The sequence below is a fragment of the Castor canadensis genome, chromosome 16 (genome assembly GCF_047511655.1).
Source record: "Castor canadensis chromosome 16, mCasCan1.hap1v2, whole genome shotgun sequence".
Lineage (NCBI taxonomy): Eukaryota > Metazoa > Chordata > Mammalia > Rodentia > Castoridae > Castor > Castor canadensis.
In genome coordinates, this window is record NC_133401.1 from 18,813,802 (window position 1) to 18,840,046 (window position 26,245).

Genomic DNA, 26,245 nt, shown 5'->3' on the forward strand with positions numbered 1-26,245 from the left:
AGCATGTCAAAGACGGTGATATTGTCTGCATGTAGTTTGAGTGTGCCCCCACTCAGAGTTCTTGTGTTGGGAGCGTGCATCTCAGCATGAGGTGAATTCCAGTGGGAAGTCATCAGGGATGCTGTCATAGGAAGGGATAATGTAGTCCCAATGAACAACATTACTAAGTTCCTGAGAAAGTGAACTGTTATAAAAGAGTGAGCCTGACCCCTTCCCAGTTCATGGCTTCCTGCCTCACCTTGTAATCTCTCTGCATGTGCTCCCATTATGATCCCATTCACCATGGGATGTAGCCAAGGAGGTCCTCACCAAAGCTAGCCAATGCCAATGCCAAGCCCATGAGCCCCCAAGATGCTCACGTATATTAACATCGTTTCTTTATTTAGTACCCAGTCTCAGGCACTCTATTGTAGCAATGGAAAACAGACTGGTACATGGGGACTGAGAAGATGCTGATAAGCCATGGAAGGGCAGCTTGGAATGGAGTGCTGGAGCACAAGACGAGTAAGGTCAGTGTCTAGGAGCAGGCAAGGCCCAGGGTGGAGGTTTGTATTTAAGAGTGCCAGGAAGGAGTTCACATGTGGAGGTGTCATGACCCAGAAGAATGTGAAGGATATCCATTTGTGGAGGCTGTGTGGTATAGGGGTTGAAGCAGATTAGGATGAGATAGGATCCCCACAGTGGTGCGAAGGCAACAGAGAAAAGAGATTGCTTACACTTGGGAATTCTACAAGAATAAGAGGATCCAGGTCTCCTGCTGTTGGAAAAGGTAGTCTCTAATATAGATGGGGGACAAGCAAAAGGAGCCCTGTAGTGCTGGATGGAACTGGAGGCACTGGTATGCACTCATGGATTTCAGTATGGAGAACAAGAGATAAAATAAACACATAGTCTTGATGTGGACAGGGGATTTGTGCACATTCTCCAGCTCTCTCCACTCAAAAGACAGAGTCGATCACCCCAATATTACAGATCACTTCCAGGTTTTGTGTGTGTGTGTGAGGTATTGAGGATTGAACCAGAGTTTCATATATGCTAGGCAAGACCTCTACCTCTTGAGCTATATTCCATTCCTTTTTTTTTCTTTTTCTTTTTTTTTATTTTAGAGGTAGAGTTTCACTAACTTTGCACAGGTTAGATTCAAACTCATTATCCTCCTGCCTCTGCCTCCTGAAAAGCTGGGATGACAAGTGGGCATCATCACTCCCAACTAGCATCTAGATCTGGATTCCTCAACACTATTCTCTACTAAAGGAATCAAGCCTTCTTGTACAATAACTGAGTCCATGTCTGGAGCAGGAAATAGACAAGGGGAGCCTCAGACATCTTGTGCTATAAGGCGAGAGATAGCCCAGAGTCACGGACATGCAGAAAGAACACAGAACTCAGCTCAAAGGAATTCAATGGCGACAGTGGGCAAGTTGAAAAGTCCATATAAATGATGACAGCCACAAATTATACAGTATAACATGGGAACCGAGAGTCCACATAAATAAAAATTAAAAGATAAGTGGAAAGTTGACAACAAAATACTAGTCCTAAGGGAACCAATTCATAGAGATAACATAGTCAGATAATTGTAATGGCATCTCCAGTAATGGGTTCAACTGAAGACAGCATTGCTCTGTGGTCTTCCTGAATCTAATCAGAGGAAGACATCAGACAAGCCCAGATGGAGAGATGGTTTACAAAATAAGTGTTCCTCAAGCTTCAAGTCAATCAAAGTCATGAGAGTCAAGGTAAGACTGAGGAACCACTGGAGTTGGGGGAGAGTAAGGCGAGAAGACCCACTGAAACAGAATTCTGAGCAGTTGCTTTTGCTACAAAGGTCTTTATTGGGCAACTGGTAAATGCTGTCTGTCCTTGGTATTCCTTGGCTTATATGAACAGCCTTGCAACTTTGGTCCTTGCATTGCCATGGACTTCTACCCGTGTGTCTAACTCCATGTCCAAATCTCCACTTTCTGTTGTGTAACAGTCATAGTGTATTAGCACCCAACTTAATGATTTCATTTTGATATCCTCACATCTCTAATGTTCTTATTATCAAATAACATCGCATTCACTAATACTGTTAATTAGGACATGAAGATATTTTGGGGGGACACCAAATTCAACTCTTATGAAATCTTTAATTTTGCAGAGTTATTTTTTCAAAAGGGCTGGAGGTATATCTTAGTGGTACAGCAATAGCTAAGCATCTGCCAGGCCCTGGGTTCCATTACCAGCACCAAAAAATGAATTAAAACATAAAAATATCTCTTGAACACTCAATCTATGCTAGGTGCTGTTCTGAGACCTTGGGACTACTTAACTCACTTGAGCCCTTGCAGGATACAAGCACCATGATTATCCATCCTGTGTTGAAGAAACTGGGTGCAGAGACAGAGAAACTTGCCTATGCTCTTGTGGTAAATGGGTAGCATCCCTGTGCATCCCTGACGCTGGACCATTGAGTTATAGGTAGAGGGAGAAAAAGGAGAAGAGGCAAGATTGCACTTAGGAGGGACTGTGGGGATCAGATAAGGTGGTCTACGAAAGTGACCCCTGAAGAAGACGGAGGGAAGCCATGAGGGTAGATGGTAAAACAAACAAGGCAGATGCAGCTGAATGGTGGGAAATGAGACCATTTTCATGGATGGTGGAAAAGCATGCCTTAGAGTTGCAGCAGACCTAGAAACACATGTAGTCAATCCATCCACTCATTCATCTATCCGTCCACCCCCCCATTACCATATATGTATGGACCACTTGCATTCTCAGAGCTGCTTGGCTCCAAAGAGAAAGACTCTGATTTTGATCAAGGTCCCTACTTCTGCAGAGCTAAACCACTTGACTGGGGTGCAAGATGAGCAGATAAAACAATAAGACATAAACTAAGTTGCTTTGGTCTTAACCATTGCATTCCTTTTGGCCACATGAACATTCGACATGGTGGCTCTGATGGTCTGAGGATTGTGCTTTATTTCTAAGGTCTCTTGAGGAATTGTATGATGTACTTCACCACTTACAGTTCTGGGACTCATTGTGAATGATGCTGTCAAAGAAGTGTGCCAGGTGGTCAATGGAGATAGGCTCAGTTAGGATCATCATCCCAATTGGATGTTATGGCAGTCATAGATGAAGGGAGTGGAGAACAGGAAGGCAGGTGGGCAGATGGGCCTTGGTAGACAAGCAGGCTGCTGCTGCCCTGGAAGAAGCCCCTGTGTGGCTCCTTGTCACACAGGAGCAGCTGATGGAAGACTGTGAGGGGAGCACACATGGCGGGGCACTTGGCCATGGCCACTCCTCCAATAGTTCGTGGGAGAAGGGAGTTAGACATCCTCATTGTCCACTGCATGCAGCACTGCAATTTGAACAAGACTAGAGGAATTCCAAGTCTCTACAGATCATGCAGAGAAAGACAGTCACTCACTCACTGAGAATACTTGGATATAATTCCTGCTCCATCACCAACGGTGAGCTCCTATAGTTTATATAAGATGTGTAAATGTTTGCATATTCAACACTGAATTCTAAGCCCATGCTTCCAGATCTAGGCTAGGATCTAATTCTTCAGTCTCTTTTAAAAATGTCATGATACCTACCAGAATTCTCAGGATATGATCTGTGTCCTACTGTTGGACTGGTAGCTACTTCCCCAGGTGGTGAAACTGCACGGGTCCAAGAGAAAAAAGAGGTCCTCACATGGAAAGTTCACTATGAACTTACTTTAATTAATTATACATAAGACCTGTTGTGATGTCTTTACAGAGGAGGATACCAAGGTGTAGACAGGACATATCTAATCTTCTGAGTCTGAGAGTTGAAGCTTGTCTCTGAATTAGGAGCTGGTTCTCTGAGACAGTCATGGATGACAGAGGTGTTAGGATGTCTCGGGGCAGGAACTGGGGAGGGAAGATGAGAAAGAGTTTACAAGCGATCCTATCTTTTTTTTTTACGGAACTAGGAATTGAACTCCAGGCCTCACACTTGCTAGGCAGGCAGGCTACCATACTCCAGCATTCTTGCCTTGGTTATTTTTGAGATAGGGTCTCACATTCTGCCTATGGCTGTTCTGAACCTCAATCCTCCTACTTATGGCCTTCCAGGGTAGTTGGAATCACAAGCACATGCCACCACACTGAGCTTACATGTTAAGATGAAAACTTTTAAATTTTTTGCCCTGGCTGGCCTTGAACCACAATTCTCTTGATCTCTGCATCTTGTGTAGTTGGGATTACAGATCTAAGTCACCATGCCTGACTATATATTGTTTCTGACAGGGGTCAAGCTAACTTAGATTGGGCTGGCCACCATCACCCAAGTAGCTGGGATTTCATTTGTACCACCATGCTTGGCTTGAAGAGTCTTGCATCTAACAATCCAATTTAATTGCAATTCAGTGTTCCTGAGATGAAATTCGCAGTGCCCATGAGGCCCAGTGGCCCTGGTTTCTATGAGATAAGCACACTTTCTAGCCATTTCCCTTTGCTACTTGATATGTCAGAAGCCAGTGTTTTGACTTGCAAGGTGAACTAGGCAAATTTACTGCTGTTTTCTTATTGTTGTTCTTGTGACAGGATCTTGTATGTGCAAGGGCTGGTCTTGAAGTCTCAAAGCTCCACCCTACCATCCCAGAACTGGGGTTATAGGTATGCACCACCAGGCTTCTCAACCTTTTTAAAAAAATGCATTGCCTAATACCTATGAATAACTCAAGTGAGCATCACCACATCTTGAGAAGGGATGAGAGGAAGTGCTAAGAACCAGCTGATTCTTTGTGTGCATTGAACTTTATCTACCAACACAGGAGGGAGAAGCACTGCCAGCAGCCCCTGCCTTCAGAGATGCAAAAACCAAGGTCAAGGAGGAATCTTAGTCCAAGGCCCCACCTGGCTCTCTCTGCTCAGCCTTTGTTACTGGCCCCAAGCCAACTTGTTATGTGGTTAAGAACCCTCAGTAACTTTAGAGTGTGACCTCATCTGGAGACAGCTTGTTTAGAAGGAAATCGAACATGAGGTCATTGGAGTGGCCTCTACACCCATGTACTGGACTTGTATTAAAAACATAAGGAAATTTAGCCACAGAAGAATTCACAGATGAAGTCAACACAAAAAGACACAGGGAGAAGGTGGCCATCTACAAGGAGACAGGCCTTCAGCCCATAATCTATCAGCGACCTCAGGAGGAACCAACCCTTCCCACACCTTGCCTTGCAATTCCAGCCTCCAGAACTGTGAGACAAGAAATTCCTGTGTTTACGCTGTCCTGAGTGTGAGACTTTGTTACAGCACCCCTGGAAACTACCCTAGTCTGCTTCATACTTCACAGGAGAATCATTCATACTTTCTGTCTTTTCTTTACAGTGCTGGAGATTGAGTCCAGGGCCTTGTGCATGCCAGGCAAGTGATCTACCACTGAGCTACACATGCAGCCTTGTCTCTTTTAACTCCTGTGGCCCTCATTACTGGTCCTCAGAAAGTTGAACAGCAGGCCGGGTGTGGTGGCTGAAGTCTGTAATCTCAGCTACTGGGGAGGTGGAAGTAGGAGGATTGTGTTCTAAATCCTCCTAGTCAATAGTGTGAGAATCAATGTGAAGAACAAATTAAAATCAAAAGGAATGGGCTGTGCCTCAGGAGGTAGAGTGTGTGAGGTTTGAATTCAGTCCCCAGTACTGTGGGGGAAATTGTCAAAGGAAAGCAAATTCTTCAGTGGAGTGAACACCAAGTCATGGCAGCCAGAGCTCTCCAGCAGAGTGAAGTGAATGCTGAGGTCAGAGCAGCCGAGGTCTCATGTCTACCCAACCACCTCCTTTGTTGTATGGATGATCCTCTCCTTGTTTTTCCTGACGTTCTCCTTAGACTTCTCCAAGTGAAGGAACTGGAGATCCTTCACCAGTTATAAAGAGTAGGTGTCCGATAGTTTGAATGTGCCATATTTCTTTCTCCAAGTATTAATTTCATCTGAAGTAGAATCAAAACAGAAAATGTACCTTAAAACTGGACAATTAATTTTTCTGATTTGGTCTGTTTGCACCAGGGGTTGGTAAACAATTCCTATACTTCACCATTTAGCTTTACAAATAAAGATTTATTGGCACATTACTTTATGAATATACATTATTCTATTACCTATGTCTTCTCCCTGCATGAAACTCCACATGAAGAATTTGTCTCCTTTTCTATCTTAGCCTGTATCACCTGCAGTAATGGCTGATGCAGAGAAGATGACCAATGAATGTCTGTTAAATGAAAGCCTAAGACAGATGTGCTTTATCCCACAGTGGGAATGTCAGTTCGGAGGTGTGGTGGGGAAGGCAAGATGTCCACAGAGTCTGTGTGAAATGCTACAGCTGGTCAGTGGAGGACCAGCCATCATGAATGCTGGCTCCTCACCTGGGACTGTTGTTGAATGTAGGGGTGCCCATGTTGAAGGGCCAGCTATGCAGTTAGGGCAAGAATGCCCCCAAAGACACACAGAAACATCCAAGATTTAGACAGATCATGACATCCCCCCAGGAATCAACAGAGTAGACAGGACAAAGCCTTTCTGCTTACCCTCTCTAGCCCTTCACATGTTGGATGGTAGAACAGGCATCCCTTGTGTGTAGCACAGCCTGTCACTGAGAACCTTTAGCAGTTCTTCATGGACCTACTGTTTGGCCGGTGGACAGCCACCCCATGGTGATCAGGGCCGCGCCAGGATCAGCCCCTCCGTTTCTCCTTGCACCTGGACATTCGGAGAGACATCTCCCCTGTCCAGGCTGCCTCCTCCAAACTGGGTCTTCTCTTTTAGTGAGCGACTCTTCTTTAAAGGTTGAGACTCTGACAATTTGGGAATGGGGTCCTCCCAATCCAAGCCGGACTCAGGGACTCCCTTGTCCTGACTCCTCTCAAATTTCCAAAATTTGGGACTCTCTCCAGACCTCTGCCACAAATGGCTCATTTTCTATTGTACCACAGCATGGTTACAATATACTTTAAACAACAATTCAAAATGGCCTCTACAGGGCACTTTCGACTTTAATGTCCTCACTGATCTTGATAATTTTTGTCGCCAAGCCCACAAGTGGTCTGAAGTCCCATATGTACAGGCATTTTGGGAGCTGCAGTCTCGTCCCTCTCTTTGCCTCCAATGTTCCCCTTCCCAGATCCTTCTCTCTCAGACACCCAATCCTTCTGGGTCCCCTCCCCCATACTTCAATCCTTCTCCTTTTTCTGGATCCACTGAATTCCTCACCCCTTCCCCCCACTGACCACAGCCACCCTCATCGTCACATCCGGCTTCCACCCACAGAACCTTCCCCACCCAAGCAGCCATCTCCTTTGTCCTTGCCTCCCGCACCCTCTGCTCCACCTACTCCCTGCCCTCCTACATCCCCAATAGCCTCCCACACTCGCTCACACTGCCCTTCCCCACCCCGTCTCCTTTGTCCTCTCCAAGAGGTGGCTGGAGTGGAAGGACCGGTCTGAGTCCATGTTCCTTTCTCCCTCCAGGACCTATCACAAGTAGAAAAGCCCCTGGGGTCCTTCTCCGCCAACCCCTCTGTCTATGCCAAAGAGTTCTGCTATCTATCTCAGGCCTATGACTTAACTTGGCATGACATATTTGTCATTATGGCCTCCACTCCTACCCCTGATGAATGGGAACACATCAAAGCCGCTGCCTGGAGTTATGCTGACCAAACCCACATCCTGATCCCACAGTCCCAGCTGGGGAAGATGCAATTCCAGACTGCAACCCTAACTGGGACTACCAACCCGAAGCTCCAGGTCGTTGCAGGAGAGACATAATGATCCGATGCCTTCTACAGGGCATGGACACGGTTTCCAACAAAATTGTAAATTTTGGCAAACTCCATGAGGTAACCAAGGGGCTGATGAAAATCCAGCTCTTTTTCTTAACCACCTCCAGGAGGCCCTCACCCAATATACCCGACTAGACCCAACCTCCCCTGCTGGGGTGGCAGTATTGGCTGGACATTTTATACCCCAGTCTGCACCAGATATTAGAACTAAACTAAAAAAGGCTGAAGATGGCCCTCAAACCCCTATACAGGATCTGATGAAAGTGGCATTTAAAGTTTTTAATGCCCAAGAAGAGGCAGCAGAGTCAACCCGCCAAAAATACCTCCAACAGAAGGTGGCCCTGCAAACCCAAGCCTAGGTAGCAGCCCTGTGGCAAGCTGGACCACAGCCCCGAGTCAAAGGAGGAACCTGAAACTTCCCATCAGCCCCTCCAGGGGCCTGCTTCAAATGTGGCAAGGAAGGCCACTGGGCTCACCAGTGCCTCAACCCGAGACCTACAACTAAACCCTGCCCAAAATGCAAACAGGTGGGTCACTGGGGATCAGATTGTCCTGGACAGGGCTTACCCCCTGCAGCTCCTTGTGGAGGGTCAGCCCCACCAGACATCCAGATCCCCAACTTTCTTGGACTGGCAGAAGATTGATGAAGCCTTGACTTGGGGACCCTAATCACCCTCACCGAGCCCAGGGTCACACTCCAGGTAGCGGGTAAGTCCATCTCCTTCCTCTTGGACATAGGGGCTACCTATTCTGTACTGCCTGCCCACTCGGGTTCAACAGTTCCTTCATCAGTCTCTGTCACGGGAATTGATGGCTCTCCCTTCTGCCCATACAAAACTCTCCCCCCTCCCTTGCTCTGCTTGAGGTATACTATTTGTACACTTTTTTTTTTATCATCCCATCCTGTCCTCCTCCACTTTCAGGTCAAGATATTCTAACAAAGCTTGGGGCCTCCATAACCATTCCTCCCCATCTACCAGAACCTCTAACTTCCCACTCACTCCTTATGGCCTCAGCCAGCCACCTAGCCCCTTCACCTCCTGAACCTGCTCCACCCACCTTTCCTCTTCCGGTCAACCCCATTGTCTGGGACATCTCAGTCCCAGTTGTGGCTACACACCACCCGCCCATCCACATTTCTCTTAAGGACCCTAACCAATATCCCTGTAGACCCCAATTCCCCATTTCAGAAACTCATAAAAAAAGCATAAAAACAATAATTACAAAACTCCTAAATCAAGGTCTCTTATACCTATAAATTCCCCATGTAACACACCTATCCTTCCAATAAAAAAGCCTTCCGGGTCCTACAGATTAGTCCAAGACCTACGCATCATAAATGAGGCTGTTATCCCCATTCACCCATTGGTCCCAAATCCATATACAATACTCTCCATAGTGCCTCCTGATACTACTCACTTTTCTGTCCTCGATCTCAAGGATGCCTTTTTCACTATCCCCCTCCATCCTTTACCTACTTCCTCTTTGCCTTTACCTGGGAAGACATGGATACTCACCTTACCCAACAGCTAACTTGGACAGTTCTTCCCCAAGGCTTCTGAGATAGCCCCCATCTCTTTGGTCAAACTCTGGCTCGAGACCTGGTCATGTGTAATACAAAACCCAGTACACTTCTACAATATGTCAATGACCTCCTTCTGTGCTCCCCTTCCCAGCAGGACTCTGAAAAGGGAACAGCCAACCTCCTTAACTTTCTAGCCTCTAAGAGGTACTGGGTCTCCCCAGCCAAGGCCCAACTCTGCTTAGAAGCTGTTACTTTCCTGGGCTTCTGTCTCACCCCCACCTCAAAGGCACTTACCATGGACTGGGTCCAAACCTTGAAGGACCTCTCTCCTCCTAATGATAACCAAGAAATTTTATCCTTCTTGGGCTTCATTGGGTTTTTTAGACACTTGATTCCTAATTTTGCCTTGTTGGCCCGCCCACTGTACCAGGCTGCCAAGGAGACTCCCACTGGTCCACTCACCTCTCCATCCATGGTCCATTGCTGTTTTTCTTCTCTCAGGGATGCCCTCCTTCAGGCTCCAGCCTTGGCCCTCCCAAACCCTTCCAAACCATACCACCTATTTACAGATGAAACTTCTGGAATAGCCAAAGGGGTCCTTACCCAACCATTAGGCCCTATTCACCAATCAACTGCTTACCTCTGCAGGCAGCTGGATCCCACTGTCAGGGGCTAGCAACCGTGCCTCCAAGCCCTTGCAGTGGCAGCCACCCTCACCAGGGAGGCTCTTAAGCTATCCCAACTACAACCAATAACTGTATATTCCCCACACAGACTTGCTGACCTCCTCATCCATTCCTCTCTCTCTCTCATTGGCGCTTCCCACCTACAGACATTTCACCTCCTATTCATCGACAATCCTGATATAACTCTCATTACTTGCTCCCCAATCAACCCCACTACAGTGCTTCCCACCCCCCCCACCAATAGCCTCTAACCCAACTCATTCTTGTCCTGAAACAGTGGAGAATCTCATAAACCCCCAGGCAGGATCTTACCGACTCTCCCTTACCTTCTCCTGACCTCACTATGTTTGTTGACAGGAGCTCCATCCTAGATGACCAGGGAGGCCAACGAGCTGCCTATGCCATAGTCACCATCAACCCTCCTTGGGTACTGACAGCAACTTGCCTCCCCCTGGGAACAACATCTCAAAAGACTGAACTAAAGGCTTTAACCCAGGTGCTACCATTGCCAAAGATAAAACTGCTAATATTTATACTGACTCTAAATATGCTTTCCTTATAGCACACTCTCATGCAGCCATCTGGAAGGACAGGGGTTTCTTGACCACATGGGGCACCCTGGTGGTCAGTGGACTCCTCATTGCCAAACTATTACAAGCTCTACAGCTCCCAAAGGGGGTTGCCATCATCCATTGCAGGGGACAACAGACCTCTAATGACCCAGTGGCATGAGGAAACACCTTTGCAGATCTAACGGTCTGAAAGACAGCCGAACAGTCAATTCCCCCACCTATCCTTTTCCTCTCTTCTAGCTTTACTCCAAACCATGAGCCAAAAGAACAAACTGCTCTCCTCAAAGAAGGAATTATGTCCCCCAATGGGTGGATCTTCAAAGACAACCGTCTGATCCTCCCCTTGGGCCAGACAATAGAGGTCATCACTGCCATCCGCAACTCACTACACATAGGCCCCAAGGCCCTTCTCTCCTTCCTGGAACACTTGTTTTACCCCAGGCGCCTCCAATCCACCATCTGTTATGTCCAGGAGGTCTGCTCCGTTTGCTCTCAACCAACCCCCCACGGCGGACTCCATCTCTGCCAATCCCTCCACCAACTCCATGGTAGCCAGCCCGCTGAAGATTGGCAGATTGATTTCACTCATATGCCTAAACACAAAAAACTCTGATACCTTCTTACTTTTATTGATACTTTCACAGGGTGGATTGAAGCCATTCCTAGGGCCACAGAAGGTGCTATAATCATAGCAGACACTCTCATCCATCACATCATTCCCCATTTTGACCTTCCACGAAGTCTCCAGTCAGACAGTGGCCCCGCCTTCATCTCCAAGGTCACTCAACTAGTCTGAAAACACCTGGCCATCACATGGAGACTCCACACCCCATATCAACCCCAATCCTCAGGTAAGGTTGAGCAGGCCAAAGGCCTAATCAAACAACAGCTCACCAAGTTGTCCCTGGAGCTCCGGCTCTCCTGGGTTGACCTGCTGCCCCTGGCCCTCACTCGCCTCCGAGTGGCCCCTAGGCAGCCAACTGGCCTAAGCCCCTTTGAGCTGTTGTACGGCCGCCCCTTTCTCCTTTCCCACACTTTCCCATAAAGCACACCTCCCTTAATAGGATACCTACCTTACCTCACTCTCCTCCACTCCTTTCTCTGAGCCCACGCAGATTGCTACCTATCCCAAACAGGTACTGTTCCACCAGACTATGGCCCCCTGTCTCCAGGTGACAGCGTTCTTCTCAAGCAGCTACATCCAAAGCCCCTCCAACCCAGATGGATGGAACCATACACTGTCATCCTCACCACTCCCTCGGCGGCAAAACTTCTGGGACACCCTACCGGGTACCACCTCACCTGCCTTAAGAAGCTTCCACCCAACATGCCTACCAAAACTTGGCAAATTACACCAATGGGGCCCACCTCCCTCTGGATCTCCCGGGTGGGGGATACTCTTAATGCTGATCCTAGCCCTTCCCCCAGCCCTATCTGAACCATCTTCCTCTTATCATTGGAGATTCAGGATCCAAGAAACATATACAAAAGACAATAGGGTGGTCACCCACCTCACCGACGCTGGGGATTGCCCCTCCGGGGGGTGTAGCAGACCGCTCATCCTCCAGTTTCAGCACTCCTTTACCAGCACATATGGAACAAGAACTATAAATCTTGGTTATTTCTGTTTTACATTTGATCAAACCAAACCATACTGTCAGGAGGGGGCCAAATAGGTTGAAGAATATGGAGGATGTCCATATTGGTCCTGCAAAATCCATTACATTAAGTTCAACACTGGATATCATTCAGGCAACTCGTTGGAAGCTTCCTATAATGGCTTCCAGGTACGCCTTTACATTCCTGACCCCTGGGATAATAGATGGGCAACTGGGGTGACAGCCAAGGGATATCAACCTGGGTACGACACACATCCCTCAACAACCTTCAAAATCTGGAGGCTATATGAACGAGTAGTCCCCCAGATTCTCAATGTACTAAAGGACCAGGCAAAAGCCACTAGGGAGGCAGAAAACAGCCTTCAAAACAAAACCCGGACAGACCCTATTTCCTGGCTGTCCCTGGCACAAGAAGGTGCCCACTTGTTAAATAGGTCAGGCCTGGCCAATGTAACTAAATGTTTCCTTTGTGCCACATTGTCCAGGCCCCCACTCATAGCTGTTCCTTTACCTGGGCCATTCCCATCAAATGGGTCAGCCTCCACACCTCCGCCTGCCCCCATTGTGGGAGCCCTCCTATATAGAGATCCTCTGTCCCTACAATTGCCCTTCTGCTACTCTGATCCTGGCCAAATATGTAACACCACTAACTCTACCATATCAGATTCCCTCTGGGCCCCTCCAGGAGGCTTCTTTTGGTGTAAAGGCACACTTTCAAAAAATCTTACCCAACAGGCCCTAACTTCCCAGCTCTGCTTACCTGTCTCTATGGTTCCCCAGCTTACTATGTATGGAAAAGGAGAATTCTTCCAACTCATAGGCCTTACATCAGGGACCCAGACCTCACCTCCACATAGGACCAGGAGGGCTGTCTTCTTGCCTGTCCTTGTGGGCATATCTTTGGCAGCCTCAGTGGCGGCTACCGGTTTCAGCTCCAGTGCCCTGGCTCACTCAATGATCAAGACCCAAAGGCTCTCTCAACAGGTTCTGACAGGCTTTGAGGACTCAGCAACATCCCTTGCCTCTCTTCAAAGACAGATAACCTCCCTAGCTCAGGTAACCATACAGAACTGCCATGCTTTGGACCTTCTCACAGCAGATAAAGGGGGAACTTGCTTCTTTCTTCGGGAAGAGTGCTGCTACTATATTAACGAGTCAGGCCTGGTGGAAACTCGTGTCCAGAGATATGCTGCTACAATATTGCCTCAACAGACACCCCTGGCTGGTGGAATTCAGCCCTGTTTAACATTCTCACCCCACTGTTTGGACCCCTAATAATTATTTGCCTCTTTCTGCTTCTGGCACCCTTTCTCTTTCGATTTTTCCAGAACTGCCTACGTCAATCAACTCAGGTAACCTTCAACCAGATGATGCTCCAGGTTCATGACTACCAGCTCCTCCCCATGGGGTCTGGCTACACCAGTCAACTGGCCCAAGACATCCCTATACCCTAACTTTGGCCCCTTTCAGCAGAAAGTAGCCAGAACTGATTCTGCACCCCTATACCAAAGAGTCTGGGATGTTTGGCCGGTGGGGAGCCACCCCATGGTGATCAGGGACTTTCCACACAACTTTCCACTCCATCCCCTCCTTCCTTTCATGGTTACCATGGCAACTCCCACGCATGGCAATTAGAGACTTTCCGTTTCACCCTCCTCCTTCCTCTTCCCCTCCAATTACCATGGCAACTCCCGCTGGTGGGCAATGGGTCCTGACCTATCTTACAGACCATATTACCCTGAGCTCCTCCTCATGAAACCTCGACCAATCCCGATGACCATAATTTCTTAAGCTCTTGACTTCACCCAGGCTATAAAAACTGGGTTGCCATTTCTTGGGTGCAACTTCTCCAGCCCTACTCTTTGGGGACGGTGAACCTCGCCCAAGAGCGTGCTCTCAATAGCTTGCTTTAAGCCTATTTGCTTCATTATTTGGCTTCAATTTGGCCTTCCCATCTGCATAGACCTAACACCTACCTCTGCAGTTGTCTTTGTTAAACAGGGGGAAATGCATCACCATGGGTCCACTTTCCCCTTTCAGGATATAGCAGCTGGTAGGGGCTTCAGCCCACTCCTTTAGGTCAGCCTCTTTCACCAGGGGGAAGGGGATTTTATGGTGGTGGCAGTAGTCAGCTGTAGTTGTGATAGTCTGAAAAGTAGGAAAAGGGGTCCTGTCTGAGTAACTGTCCTGAAGACCCCCTCAGGCCTGCAGCACAGGGCCCAAAACGCCACAGACTATGGGTCAGTGCAGACAAGATCTTGATTGAATGCCATCCTGGTAAAACAATTAATGAGAGCTTATCACAAAGAACAAGCTGGCAGTAGTGGCTCATATCTGTCATCCATCATCCCAGCTACTTGGGAGGCACAGGTAGGAGGATTGCAGTTCAAGAGCAGCCCCAGGCAAAAATGGGAGATTCTGCCAGGCACCAGTGGCTAATGCCTGTAATCCTAGCTACTCAGGAGGCAGAGATCAGGAGGATCATGGTTGGAAGCCAGCCTAGGCAAATAGTTTGTGAGAACCTATTTCAAAAAACCCATGTCATAAAAGGGTTGGTACAGTGGCTGAAGGTGTACGCCCTGAGTTCAAACCTCAGTATTGCCAAAAAAAAGGCAAGATCTTATTTGAAAAACAGCTAAAGCAAAAAAATAAAAGACCTGGAGACATGGCCTAAGTGGTAGACAGTCTGCATACCAAACTCAAGGCCCTAAGTTCAATCCCTAAGATTGTCAGAAAGACAGCAATAACAAATAAATTTCTGTTAACTGAAAATATCACATGTATAGATGATCCAAATAAAAATGATAAATGATTTCTGTTATATTCTTTATCTACTCTTGGTCTTTAAAATCTGGGGTATGTTTTACACTCACAGCACATGTCAACGTGGCCTGGGCACATTTTAAATGCTCAATGTCTCCTGTGGCTATCTGCCATATGTACTGGACAGCACAGGTCTACATAGTCTTCTCTAATGTTTCACCTTAATAAATGCCACTGTTTTTATTATCATCATGTGACCTTGTCCCTTTTATCATCAACCTCAAAAGCATCATCACCATCACTGAACACCAACTATAGACCAGGCACTAAAAGAGCATCTCTAGATTCTGATGATGGTACACCAGTTTTGAGGATGAGAAATCTGAGGCCCGGAGGTCAAACTGACTGCTCACGGTCACGTGGCAAAGATTGTGACTCCCTTTGTCACACTGCCTTGGAATCTTCACTTCAGCAGAAATCCTAGAACCAGAAAACCTGAGTATTCCAGATCTGAAGATGCAGGAAGAGAGGGTAGACAAGGAGAAGGTGATCAATGGTAATGAAAATAAAGGTGGATATCTCATATCATATCAGAAATGTCTGTTTAAATGTGTGTGCATATAAAAATACATTATTTCTCACATAAATGTAAGAGATCTGCTTTATCATGATCATTGTATATATATTACACATTGGTATATAATTACCTAATTCATGCAATGGAATATTATGCAGGTATGCAGATGTCTAAAGAAAATATATAGAAACTGTTCTAAGTGGCCGTTGCTGTGCTAAGTACTTTACAAGTATTAATGGTAAAGTAACCAGGGTTTGGTTGATGAAAGACTGCATATATGAGAAGTGATCACATAAGATTATAATAGAACTGAAAAATACCTATTACCTAATGATGTCATAGCTGTCACCATGTTTTAGTGCACTGCATCACACAAATGCTTATAGTGATGCTGGTGTAGTCAAATTTGCTGGTCTACCAGTTGTACAAACGAATAGTGACTACAAGGTTAGTGGCTCTCACCTTAATCCCAGCTACTTGGGAGATGGAGATCAAGAGGATTGCCATTTGAGGACAGTGTGGGCAAATGTTAATGAGACCCCTTGTGAACAAAAAAGCAGGATGTGGTGGGACAGTGCACACCTGTCCTCCAGCTATGTGGGAGGTACAGGTAGCAGGATCATGGTTCAAGGTCAGAAACAGGAAAAAAAATGAGACTCTATCTGAAGAATAACTGAAACAAAAAGGGCTACAATTGTGGTTCAAGAGGTAGAGTGTCTGCCTAGCAAGCACAAGGCCCTGAGTTCAAACACCACTACTGCAAAAAAAAAATCACATACAGTTATGTACAGTGTGTAACAATTGACAAGGAGAATAATTGATTATATTATTGGTTTAGGTATGAAATTATGCTTTTCATATTTATTTGGTGTGTACTTCTACTTACACAAGTTATACTGTAAAACAGACTGCCATGTTATGCCAGCAGCAGTGATTAATCTGGACTGTCCAGGGTCACCTGTAAGGACACTATATAGTGCTGGTGTGATGTTAGAATCACATTACAATGCATTTCTCACTACTCTTAGAATTTTAGATGTGATAATGGTATTGTAACAATACTTTAAAGGAATGCTCAACTTTTGGATATAATATTAAAATATTTGTACCTGAAATCATATGAGATTTTCCAAAATAATTGGGAATGTAAGTTATTGCATGTGGTGTATAGGAAATGAGATTGGCTGTAAGATTCTGATTTTGGAAACTGGCTAATGGTTACATAGAAGCTTCCTGATATTCTCTCAACTTTTATGTGTTTTTGAAATTTCCATAACAAAAATTTAAAATATAAACTAAGAGAAATTCCCCCCAAATTACACCATTATAGTGTACTACAAATGGAGTCTGGGTGTTCTCATTTTCCCCACACTGATACTGATAATGAGTTTATTTTTAGCCCTCCTAACTGACCAGAATATTCTGTATTTTCTTTGAGTCTCTCTCGACATATCTAGTCCATAATGTACCAATAATAAATAACATTAACAATTTCTTACTAATTATAAAAATGCATATCTCAGAACATGTTTCATTGTTAAGGTAAGCATGATCAGATCATTCATTATACATTGTGTATGTTTTTAAAAGATACTATTTATAAACCCCATGCTAAGTGGCAGTACTGTGCTAAGTACTTTATGAGCATTAACGACTTTAAATGTGATCTATAACAACTCCTGGATGAGCTAGTTTGAACTACTTCATTCATTTATTAATGTTTTTGTCAGTACTGGAGTTTGAATTCAGGATCTTGCACTTCTGAGGAGATGCTCTACCATTTGAACCATGCCGCTAAACCTTGGTGTTTTTGGTTATTTTTGAAATATGGTCATGCTTTATTCAGAGGCAAGCCTGAATGGTGATCCTCTTATTCACACTTCCTGCATAGCTAAGATCACAGCTGAGGACCACAATGCCCAGCCATTGGTTGAGATCAGGTTTCATGAACTTTTTTGCCAGGGGGCCTTGAACCATGATTTTCACAATCTCTCCACCATGGTAGCTATGATTATAGGCTTGAACCTCTATGTCTAGCTTGAGCTACATTTTTAGAGTTGAGAAAATCAACATGAACAGAAGTGAAATGAATTGCTGGTAAATGGCACAGCAGGCTGTGAACTTGGTTACAACTGATCAGAGCAGTTGAGAAAAGTAGCTATTGTTTCCTGAAGGTGCCAGCTATGAACATAACTCATGTTCTGTGTTTACTCTCCCTCCCTCTATGCACCAGATCTCAGGAGGCCAAGGCAAGTAGGAAAAAGCAGCCTCATGGCTCAAGATGTGCACATGAGGAGAAGGCACCACACAGGCAAAGAGCAAACTGTTGAAGCCAAAGTGGTCTGGGTGGGGAAGCAGAATCCAGAAGGTGGTCCTGGAAGGTCCTGGCTGGATTTAGGTCAGAGGCGTGTTAGATGTTGACAGACTGTGCACACTTCAAGACTCAGAGTCAATGGCTTTGCTTTCTGGGCCACCAGCCAGCACCTCCCCATTGCCCACTTCCTAGCAGGGCTTTGAGTTCCTTCCCATGGAGCCCCACTTCCACCCAGTCCCACCCCCTCCCCAAGACCCTTCTCAGTTACCTCAAAAGGGTCCCCATCGCTGAAGTCAAAGGAGAGGATGAGCTGAACTTCCCATGCAGGGGGCAGAAGAAGTGGGTAGGGACTGTTGATGGCAAGTCCGGCGTCCACCAGATGGAGGAGTTTTCGGCTGCACATATCCTCATCTGTGATGCAAACATTGGAGCCTAGGAAGAGACACAATGATCCTGAACTTGCCAGTCTACACTGAGATCAGAGTGAGAATGGATGGACAAACAGCTTGTGTGCAAACACAGCTATACATTTCGGGCCTGCACTAAACAGCACAGAGAGGTGAGTGGGGACTGAGGTATTACTGATGTGCACATGCACTGTGGTTTGAGGGTGTTCCCCAAATGGTGAAGTGCTGGAAGCTAGGTGCCCTGTGTACTGGTGGAACCTTTAAGAGATGGAGCCTTGTGGAAGGTGGTACATCATGGGCCTCCATGGGAAGGAACTCAGATTGGTCTCATGCAGTGGATTAGTTCCTGAGATGCTGAGTTGCTATAAAGTGAGGTCACCCCTCTACTGTGCCCCTTCTGCATATGGATGCTTCGTATCTTCTCTCTGCAACATTATGATGTACCCAAGGAGGCCCTCAGCAGAGGCTGGACAGATGGGGTGGCCTGAACTTAGACTTTCAGACTCTAAAACTATGAGTTAAAGAAACCTCTTGAGGATTCCAAGATGGCGGCTAGAGGTAGGAAGCAGAAAGCGAGCCTCCTATAGTGAAATCTTGGAGAGACGCTGGAGACACACTTTGCAGGCATAATCACTGAGAAAAGGCATAACTTTGACCCCTCCACACCTCCAGCCGGCGCAGAGAATCTCCACTTCATGTTAATCGGAGAAACGAGGAGGGCCCCTGGGTCGCCAGTGGCCGGCACCCACTGGGAAGACGCGGACCAGGTGAGCTTCGCGGTACTGCGGCTCTCCCACAGACAAGCCTGTGCCAGAGTAGCATAGCCCCCTGGACAGACTGATCTCCACCTGGAGAAAAAAGAGAAACTGAGTAATAAGCAATAAGAACAATTAAGACACGCTGGAAAGAGGGTGGGACGCCCTGAGCGCTGAAGATTGGGGGAACGGAAGCCTTCCCGGGACTGTAAATAAACAAGCCGGGCCGGCCGGAGAGCCTCTGGCAGGAGCGGGGTGCGCATCCAGCAACCAGGAGCAGGGAAGCTTGTGAGAGTGGTGGAGGGAGGAAAACACCACAGGAGAGGAGGGAAGACCCATTTCCCACATGAGCTGTAAACAAACATGGCGGCTGGCAGGAGCAGCAGCACCGCCCAGTAATCAGGAGCAGGAAAGCCTGTAAAAGTGGCGGTGGGAGGAAAATTGTACAGGAGAGGGGGGAAGACCCACCTCCCACATGAACTGTAAATAAACACGCAGGCCTGACAACGCGGGGGCAGTGTCACCTTTCCCAGTGCTTGGAAAGGGGAAAGCTTGTTGCAGAGGCTCACACACAGGAGAAATCTGAGCAACAAAGCCTGTGGGACCAGGTGAGTGCTAAGTTCACCCCAGAGAGCTGCATAAATAATGCCACCAGCTACAGCAGGCTGCCAGCAGTGGGCAGGCAAGCCACAGTTGCAGATACCACTCTCAGAACGGTCTCCAGACCCTTTTTTTTTCTTTTTCTCCCTACCTTTGATGAGAGAACAACTGAATTATACCTGCAAGCCGAAAAACTAACTGAAACTGTATTGCATTTGAACTTGGGACACTTGGTGGGGCTTTTGTGTGTGTGTGTGTGTGTGTGTGTGTGAGTGTGTAGTTTTGTTCTACTTTATGCATCCCCTTTGATGAGACAACTACAGAACAACATCTGAGGCAACAACTCCAGGACTGCAGTTTGAGACGGACACCCAAATTATTAAGACTGAAACTGCATTGCATATAAACTTGGAAGTTTTTTGGTTTTTTTTTTTTAATTTTCTATTTTCCATTTTATTTTAATTCATTTTTATATATAGCTATTTCTTTCATTTACTTATTTTTTATTTTTTTATCTTTGATTTTCAATCCTGTCTCTGTCTCTCTAATGTCTGTTCAGCTTACTGTCGATTAGTACACTAACACTCCCTGTTTATACATTTGAAACTCTCTTGTCTGATACCTTGTTCTGCTTTCTCCCTCTTGACTGTATATTTGTTTTCCCCTTTTCTTTAACTTCTTGCTTTCCATCTCAGCACAACCTTCCATTCTAAATATTACCACTGTTATTATTACAAGCTAGAAAATACTTAATTGCACACAGTACAGGGACAGTAACAACACCAAGGACAATGACGGGAAGACAGAAAAAACAGGGAAACCAGTTTCCCCACAGCAAAAAATTAGTACAGGAACCAGAGGGGAATGAAGAGAACAGAAACTCAGATCCAGACTCCAACAAAATGAAGATAAACTATGCCAAAGGACCCAATGAAGCCCACAAGAATAATTTAAAAGAAGACATACTCAATGAGAATTTTATAGAGATGATACTGGATAGGGTCAACCAAAATGTACAGGAGACACTCAAGAAATTCCAAGACAATAAAAATAGAGAATTTGAAAAAGCAAAAGAAGAAATAAAGGAAACCATAGAAGCACTGTATAAACACCAAAGCGAAAGAGAGAACACAATGAATAAATGGATAAATGAACTCAGGACAAAAATAGACAACATTAAAGAGGAAAACTGCCAGGATATGGAAAACCTCAGAAAAAAGAACGAAACAGAACTGCAAAACAAAACGGAAGGCCAATCCAGCAGAATAGAACAAACAGAAGACAGAATCTCAGAACTTGAAGATGAAATGGTAATTAAAGGAAAAACCGAAGATCTGTTAATTAAACAACTCAAGACCTATGAAAAGAAAATGCAAGAACTCACTGACTCCATCAAAAGACCAAACTTGAGAATCATGGGCATCGAAGAAGGAGAAGAGGTGCAAGCGAAGGGAATGCGTAATATATTCAACAAAATAATAACAGAAAATTTCCCAAATCTAGAGAAAGATATTCCCATACAGATGCAAAGGGCCTCCAGGACACCACACAGACCAGATCAAAATAGAACTACTCCACGACATATCATCATTAAAACAACAAGTTCAGAAACTAAGGAAAGAATATTGAAGGCTGTAAGAGAGAAAAAACAAGTAACATACAAAGGTAAACCCACCAAAATCACAGCAGACTTCTCAACAGAAACATTAAAAGCAAGAACAGCGTGGGGTGAGATCTTCCGGGCACTGAATGAAAATAACTTCAACCCCAGGATACTCTACACAGCAAAGCTATCATTCAAAATAGATGGAGCAATAAAAGTCTTCCATGATAAGCAGAAACTAAAACAATATGTGACCACAAAGCCAACACTACAAAAGATTCTGCAAGGGATTCTGCACACAGAAAGTGACACACAACTTAACCATGAAAAGACAGGCAGCACCAAACCACAGGAAAAGAAAAAGCAAGACAGTAGAGAGTAACATCAAGTTAGGTACACACAATCAAACCTTCAAACAACTAAGACAACTAAATGGCAGGAATCACCACATACCTATCAGTACTAAGCTTAATGTTAATGGACTTAATTCACCCATCAAAAGACACCATTTGACAAAATGGATTAAAAAAGAAGATCGAACAATTTGTTGCTTACAGGAGACTCATCTCACCGACAGAAATAAGCATATGCTTAGGATGAAAGGCTGGAAGAAGATTTACCAAGCCAATGGCCCCCGAAAACAGGCAGGAGTAGCAATACTTATCTCTGACAAAGTAGACTTCAAACCTACATTGATCAAACGAGATAAAGAAGGACATTCCATACTAATAAAAGGGGAAATAGACCAAAAGGAAATAATAATCATCAATCTGTACTCACCCAATGTCAACAATTTCAGCAAACATACCCTGAAAGACCTAAAAGCATATATAAACGCCAACACAGTGGTTGTGGGAGACTTTAACACTCCATTATCATCAATAGATAGGTCATCCAAACGAAAAATCAATAAAGAAATCCAAGATCTAAAATATGCAATAGATCAAATGGACCTAGTAGATGTCTACAGAACATTTCATCCAACCTGTACACAATATACATTCTTCTCAGCAGCCCATGGAACCTTCTCCAAAATAGATCATATCCTAGGGCACAAAGCAAGCCTCAGCAAATATAAGAAAATAGAAATAATACCGTGCATACTATTGACCACAATGCAGTAAAAGTAGAACTCAACAACAAAAGTAAAGACAAAAAACATGCAAACAGCTGGAAACTAAATAACTCATTACTTAATGAAGAGTGGATCATCGATGCAATAAAAGAGGAAATTAAAAAGTTCCTGGAAGTCAATGAAAATGAAAACACAACCTACCGGAACCTATGGGACACAGCTAAGGCAGTCTTGAGAGGAAAGTTTATAGCCATGAGTGCATATATTAAAAAGATTGAAAGATCCCAAATCAATGACCTAATGATACATCTCAAACTCCTAGAAAAACAAGAACAAGCAAATCCCAAAACAAATAGAAGGAGAGAAATAATAAAAATAAGAGCTGAAATCAATGAAATAGAAACCAACAAAACCATACAAAGAATTAATGAAACAAAAAGTTGGTTCTTTGAAAAAATAAACAAGATCGATAGACCCCTGGCAAACCTGACTAAAATGAGGAGAGAAAAAACCCAATTTAGTAGAATTAGGAATGCAAAAGGGGAGATAACAACAAACACCATGGAAGTCCAGGAAATCATCAGAGACTACTTTGAGAACCTATATTCAAATAAATTTGAAAATCTAAAAGAAATGGACAGATTTCTAGATACATATGATCATCCAAAACTGAACCAAGAGGAAATTAATCACCTGAATAGAACTATAACACAAAATGAAATTGAAGCAGCAATCAAGAGTCTCCCCAAAAAGAAAAGTCCAGGACCTGATGGATTCTCTGCTGAATTCTATCAGACCTTTAAAGAAGAACTGATACCAACCCTCCTTAAACTGTTCCACGAAATAGAAAGGGAAGGAAAACTGACAAACACATTTTATGAAGCCAGTATTACACTTGTCCCAAAACCAGGCAGAGACACCTCCACAAAGGAGAACTATAGGCCAATCTCCTTAATGAACATTTACTCAAAAATCCTCAACAAAATAATGGCAAACCGAATTCAGCAACACATCAAAAAGATTATTCACCACGACCAAGTAGGCTTCATCCCAGGGATGCAGGGGTGGTTCAACATACGAAAATCAATAAATGTAATAAACCACATTAACAGAAGCAAAGACAAAAACCACTTGATCATCTCAATAGATGCAGAAAAAGCCTTTGATAAGATCCAACATCATTTCATGGTAAAAGCTCTAAGAAAACTAGGAATAGAAGGAAAGTTCCTCAACAATATAAAAAGCTATATATGACAAACCTACAGCCAGCATTATACTTAATGGAGAAAAACTGAAACCATTCCCTCTAAAATCAGGAACCAGACAAGGATGACAACTATCTCCACTCCTATTCAACATAGTACTGGAATTCCTAGCCAGAGCAATTAGGCAAGAAGAAGGAATAAAAGGAATACAAATAGGTAAAGAAACTGTCAAAATATCCCTATTTGCAGATGACATGATCCTATACCTTAAAGACCCAAGGAACTCTACTCAGAAGCTTCTAGACATCATCAATAGCTACAGCAAGGTAGCAGGATATAAAATCAACATAGAAAAATCATTAGCATTTCTATACACTACTACAATGAGCAAACGGAAAAAGAATGTATGAAAACAATTCCATTTACAATAGCCTCAAACAAAATCAAATACCTAGGTGTAAACCTAACAAAAGATGTGAAAGACCTCTACAAGGAAAACTATACACTTCTGAAGAAAGAGATTGAGGAAGACTATAGAAAGTGGAGAGATCTCCCATGCTAATGCATTGGTAGAATGAACATTGTAAAAATGTCGATACTCCCAAAAGTAATCTACATGTTTAATGCAATTCCCATCAAAATTCCAATGACATTCATTAAAGAGATTGAAAAATCTACTGTTAAATTTATATGGAAACACAAGAGGCCACGAATAGCCAAGGCAATACTCAGTCAAAAGAACAATGCAGGAGGTATCACAATACCTGACTTCAAACTATATTACAAAGCAATAACAATAAAAACAGCATGGTACTGGCACAAAAACAGACATGAAGACCAGTGGAACAGAATAGAGGACCCAGATATGAAGCCACACAGCTATAACCAACTTATCTTTGACAAAGGAGCTAAAAATATACGATGGAGAAATAGCAGCCTCTTCAACAAAAACTGCTGGGAAAACTGGTTAGCAGTCTGCAAAAAACTGAAACTTGATCCATGTATATCACCCTATACCAAGATTAACTCAAAATGGATCAAAGATCTTAATATCAGACCCCAAACTCTTAAGTTGATACAAGAAAGAGTAGGAAATACTCTGGAGTTAGTAGGTATAGGTAAGAACTTTCTCAATGAAACCCCAGCAGCACAGCAACTAAGAGATAGCATAGATAAATGGGACCTCATAAAACTAAAAAGCTTCTGTTCATCAAAAGAAATGGTCTCTAAACTGAAGAGAACACCCACAGAGTGGGAGAAAATATTTGCCAACTATGCATCAGACAAAGGACTGATAACCAGAATATATAGGGAACTTAAAAAACTAAATTCTCCCAAAACTAATGAACCAATAAAGAAATGGGCAAGTGAACTAAACAGAACTTTCTCAAAGGAAGAAATTCAAATGGCCAGAAAACACATGAAAAAATGCTCACCATCTCTAGCAATAAAGGAAATGCAAATTAAAATCAGGCTAAGATTCCACCTCATCCTTGTTAGAATAGCCATCATCAGCAACACCACCACCAACAGGTGTTGGCGAGGATGCGGGGAAAAAGGAACCCTCTTACACTGTTGGTGGGAATGTAGACTAGTACAACCACTCTGGAAAAAAATTTGGAGGCTACTTAAAAAGCTAGACATCGATCTACCATTTGATCCAGCAATACCACTCTTGGGGATATACCCAAAAGACTGTGACACAGGTTACTCCAGAGGCACCTGCACACCCATGTTTATTGCGGCACTGTTCACAATAGCCAAGTTATGGAAACAGCCAAGATGCCCCAGCACTGACGAATGGATTAAGAAAATGTGGTATCTATACACAATGGAATTCTATGCAGCCATGAAGAAGAACGAAATGTTATCATTCACTGGTAAATGGATGGAATTGGAGAACATCATTCTGAGTGAAGTTAGCCTGGTCCAAAAGACCAAAAATCGTATGTTCTCCCTCATATGTGGACATTAGATCAAGGGTAAACACAACAAGGGGATTGGACTATGAGCACATGATAAAAGCGAGAGCACACAAGGGAGGGGTGAGGATAGGTAAGACACCTAAAAAATTAGCTAGCATTTGTTGCCCTCAACGCAGAGAAACTAAAGCAGATACCTTAAAGCAACTGAGGCCAATAGGAAAAGGGGAACAGGTACTAGAGAAAAGGTTAGTTCAAGAAGTATTAACCTAGAAGGTAACACACACGCACAGGAAATCAATGTGAGTCAATGCCCTGTATAGCTATCCTTATCTCAACCAGCAAAAACCTTTGTTCCTTCCTATTATTGCTTATACTCTCTCTACAACAAAATTAGAAATAAGGGCAAAATAGTTTCTGCTGGGTATTTGGGGGGGGAGAGGGAGGGGGCGGAGTGGGTGGTAAGTGAGGGGGTGGGGGCAGGGGAGAGAAATGAACCAAGCCTTGTATGCACATATGAATAAAAAAAAAAGCTCTTTTAAGAAAAAAGAAAAAAGTATAATGATTTAGGCTTTTTGGCATTGCCTTATGTGGTGTTTCCTCCTTATTGCAATAATCCAAGAAGTTAGAGATTCAACTCTCCACAATGAGAAGACTGGAGCCACATGACCTCAGGTGGTCCAAACTGATGAATAAAGTCATGAAAAGTAAAAAAAAAAAAAAGAAATCTCTTTTCTTTAGAGAGTAACCAGCCTTGGGTATTTTGCTGTAACAATTGAGAACAGACTAATAGAACTTTTCAAGCCAAGCCCAGCGCTGAAAATTTGGGCACA

At 44.3% G+C, this 26,245-nt stretch overlaps 1 protein-coding gene across 1 annotated transcript in view; it reads right to left on the reverse strand.

The window, feature by feature from the left end:
* Positions 1-3,739: 3,739 nt before the first annotated feature.
* LOC109697579 (cytosolic phospholipase A2 gamma-like) overlaps positions 3,740-26,245 on the reverse strand; it is a 42,825-nt gene continuing 20,319 nt past the window's right edge. The window contains exons 8-10 of the mRNA XM_074057354.1: positions 18,114-18,277; positions 14,168-14,339; positions 3,740-3,887 (exon numbers count right to left, since the gene is read on the reverse strand). Of these exons, the coding sequence (XP_073913455.1) occupies positions 3,748-3,887; positions 14,168-14,339; positions 18,114-18,277 (476 nt within the window). The 3' untranslated portion in view covers positions 3,740-3,747. The remainder of the gene's footprint in view (positions 3,888-14,167; positions 14,340-18,113; positions 18,278-26,245) is intronic.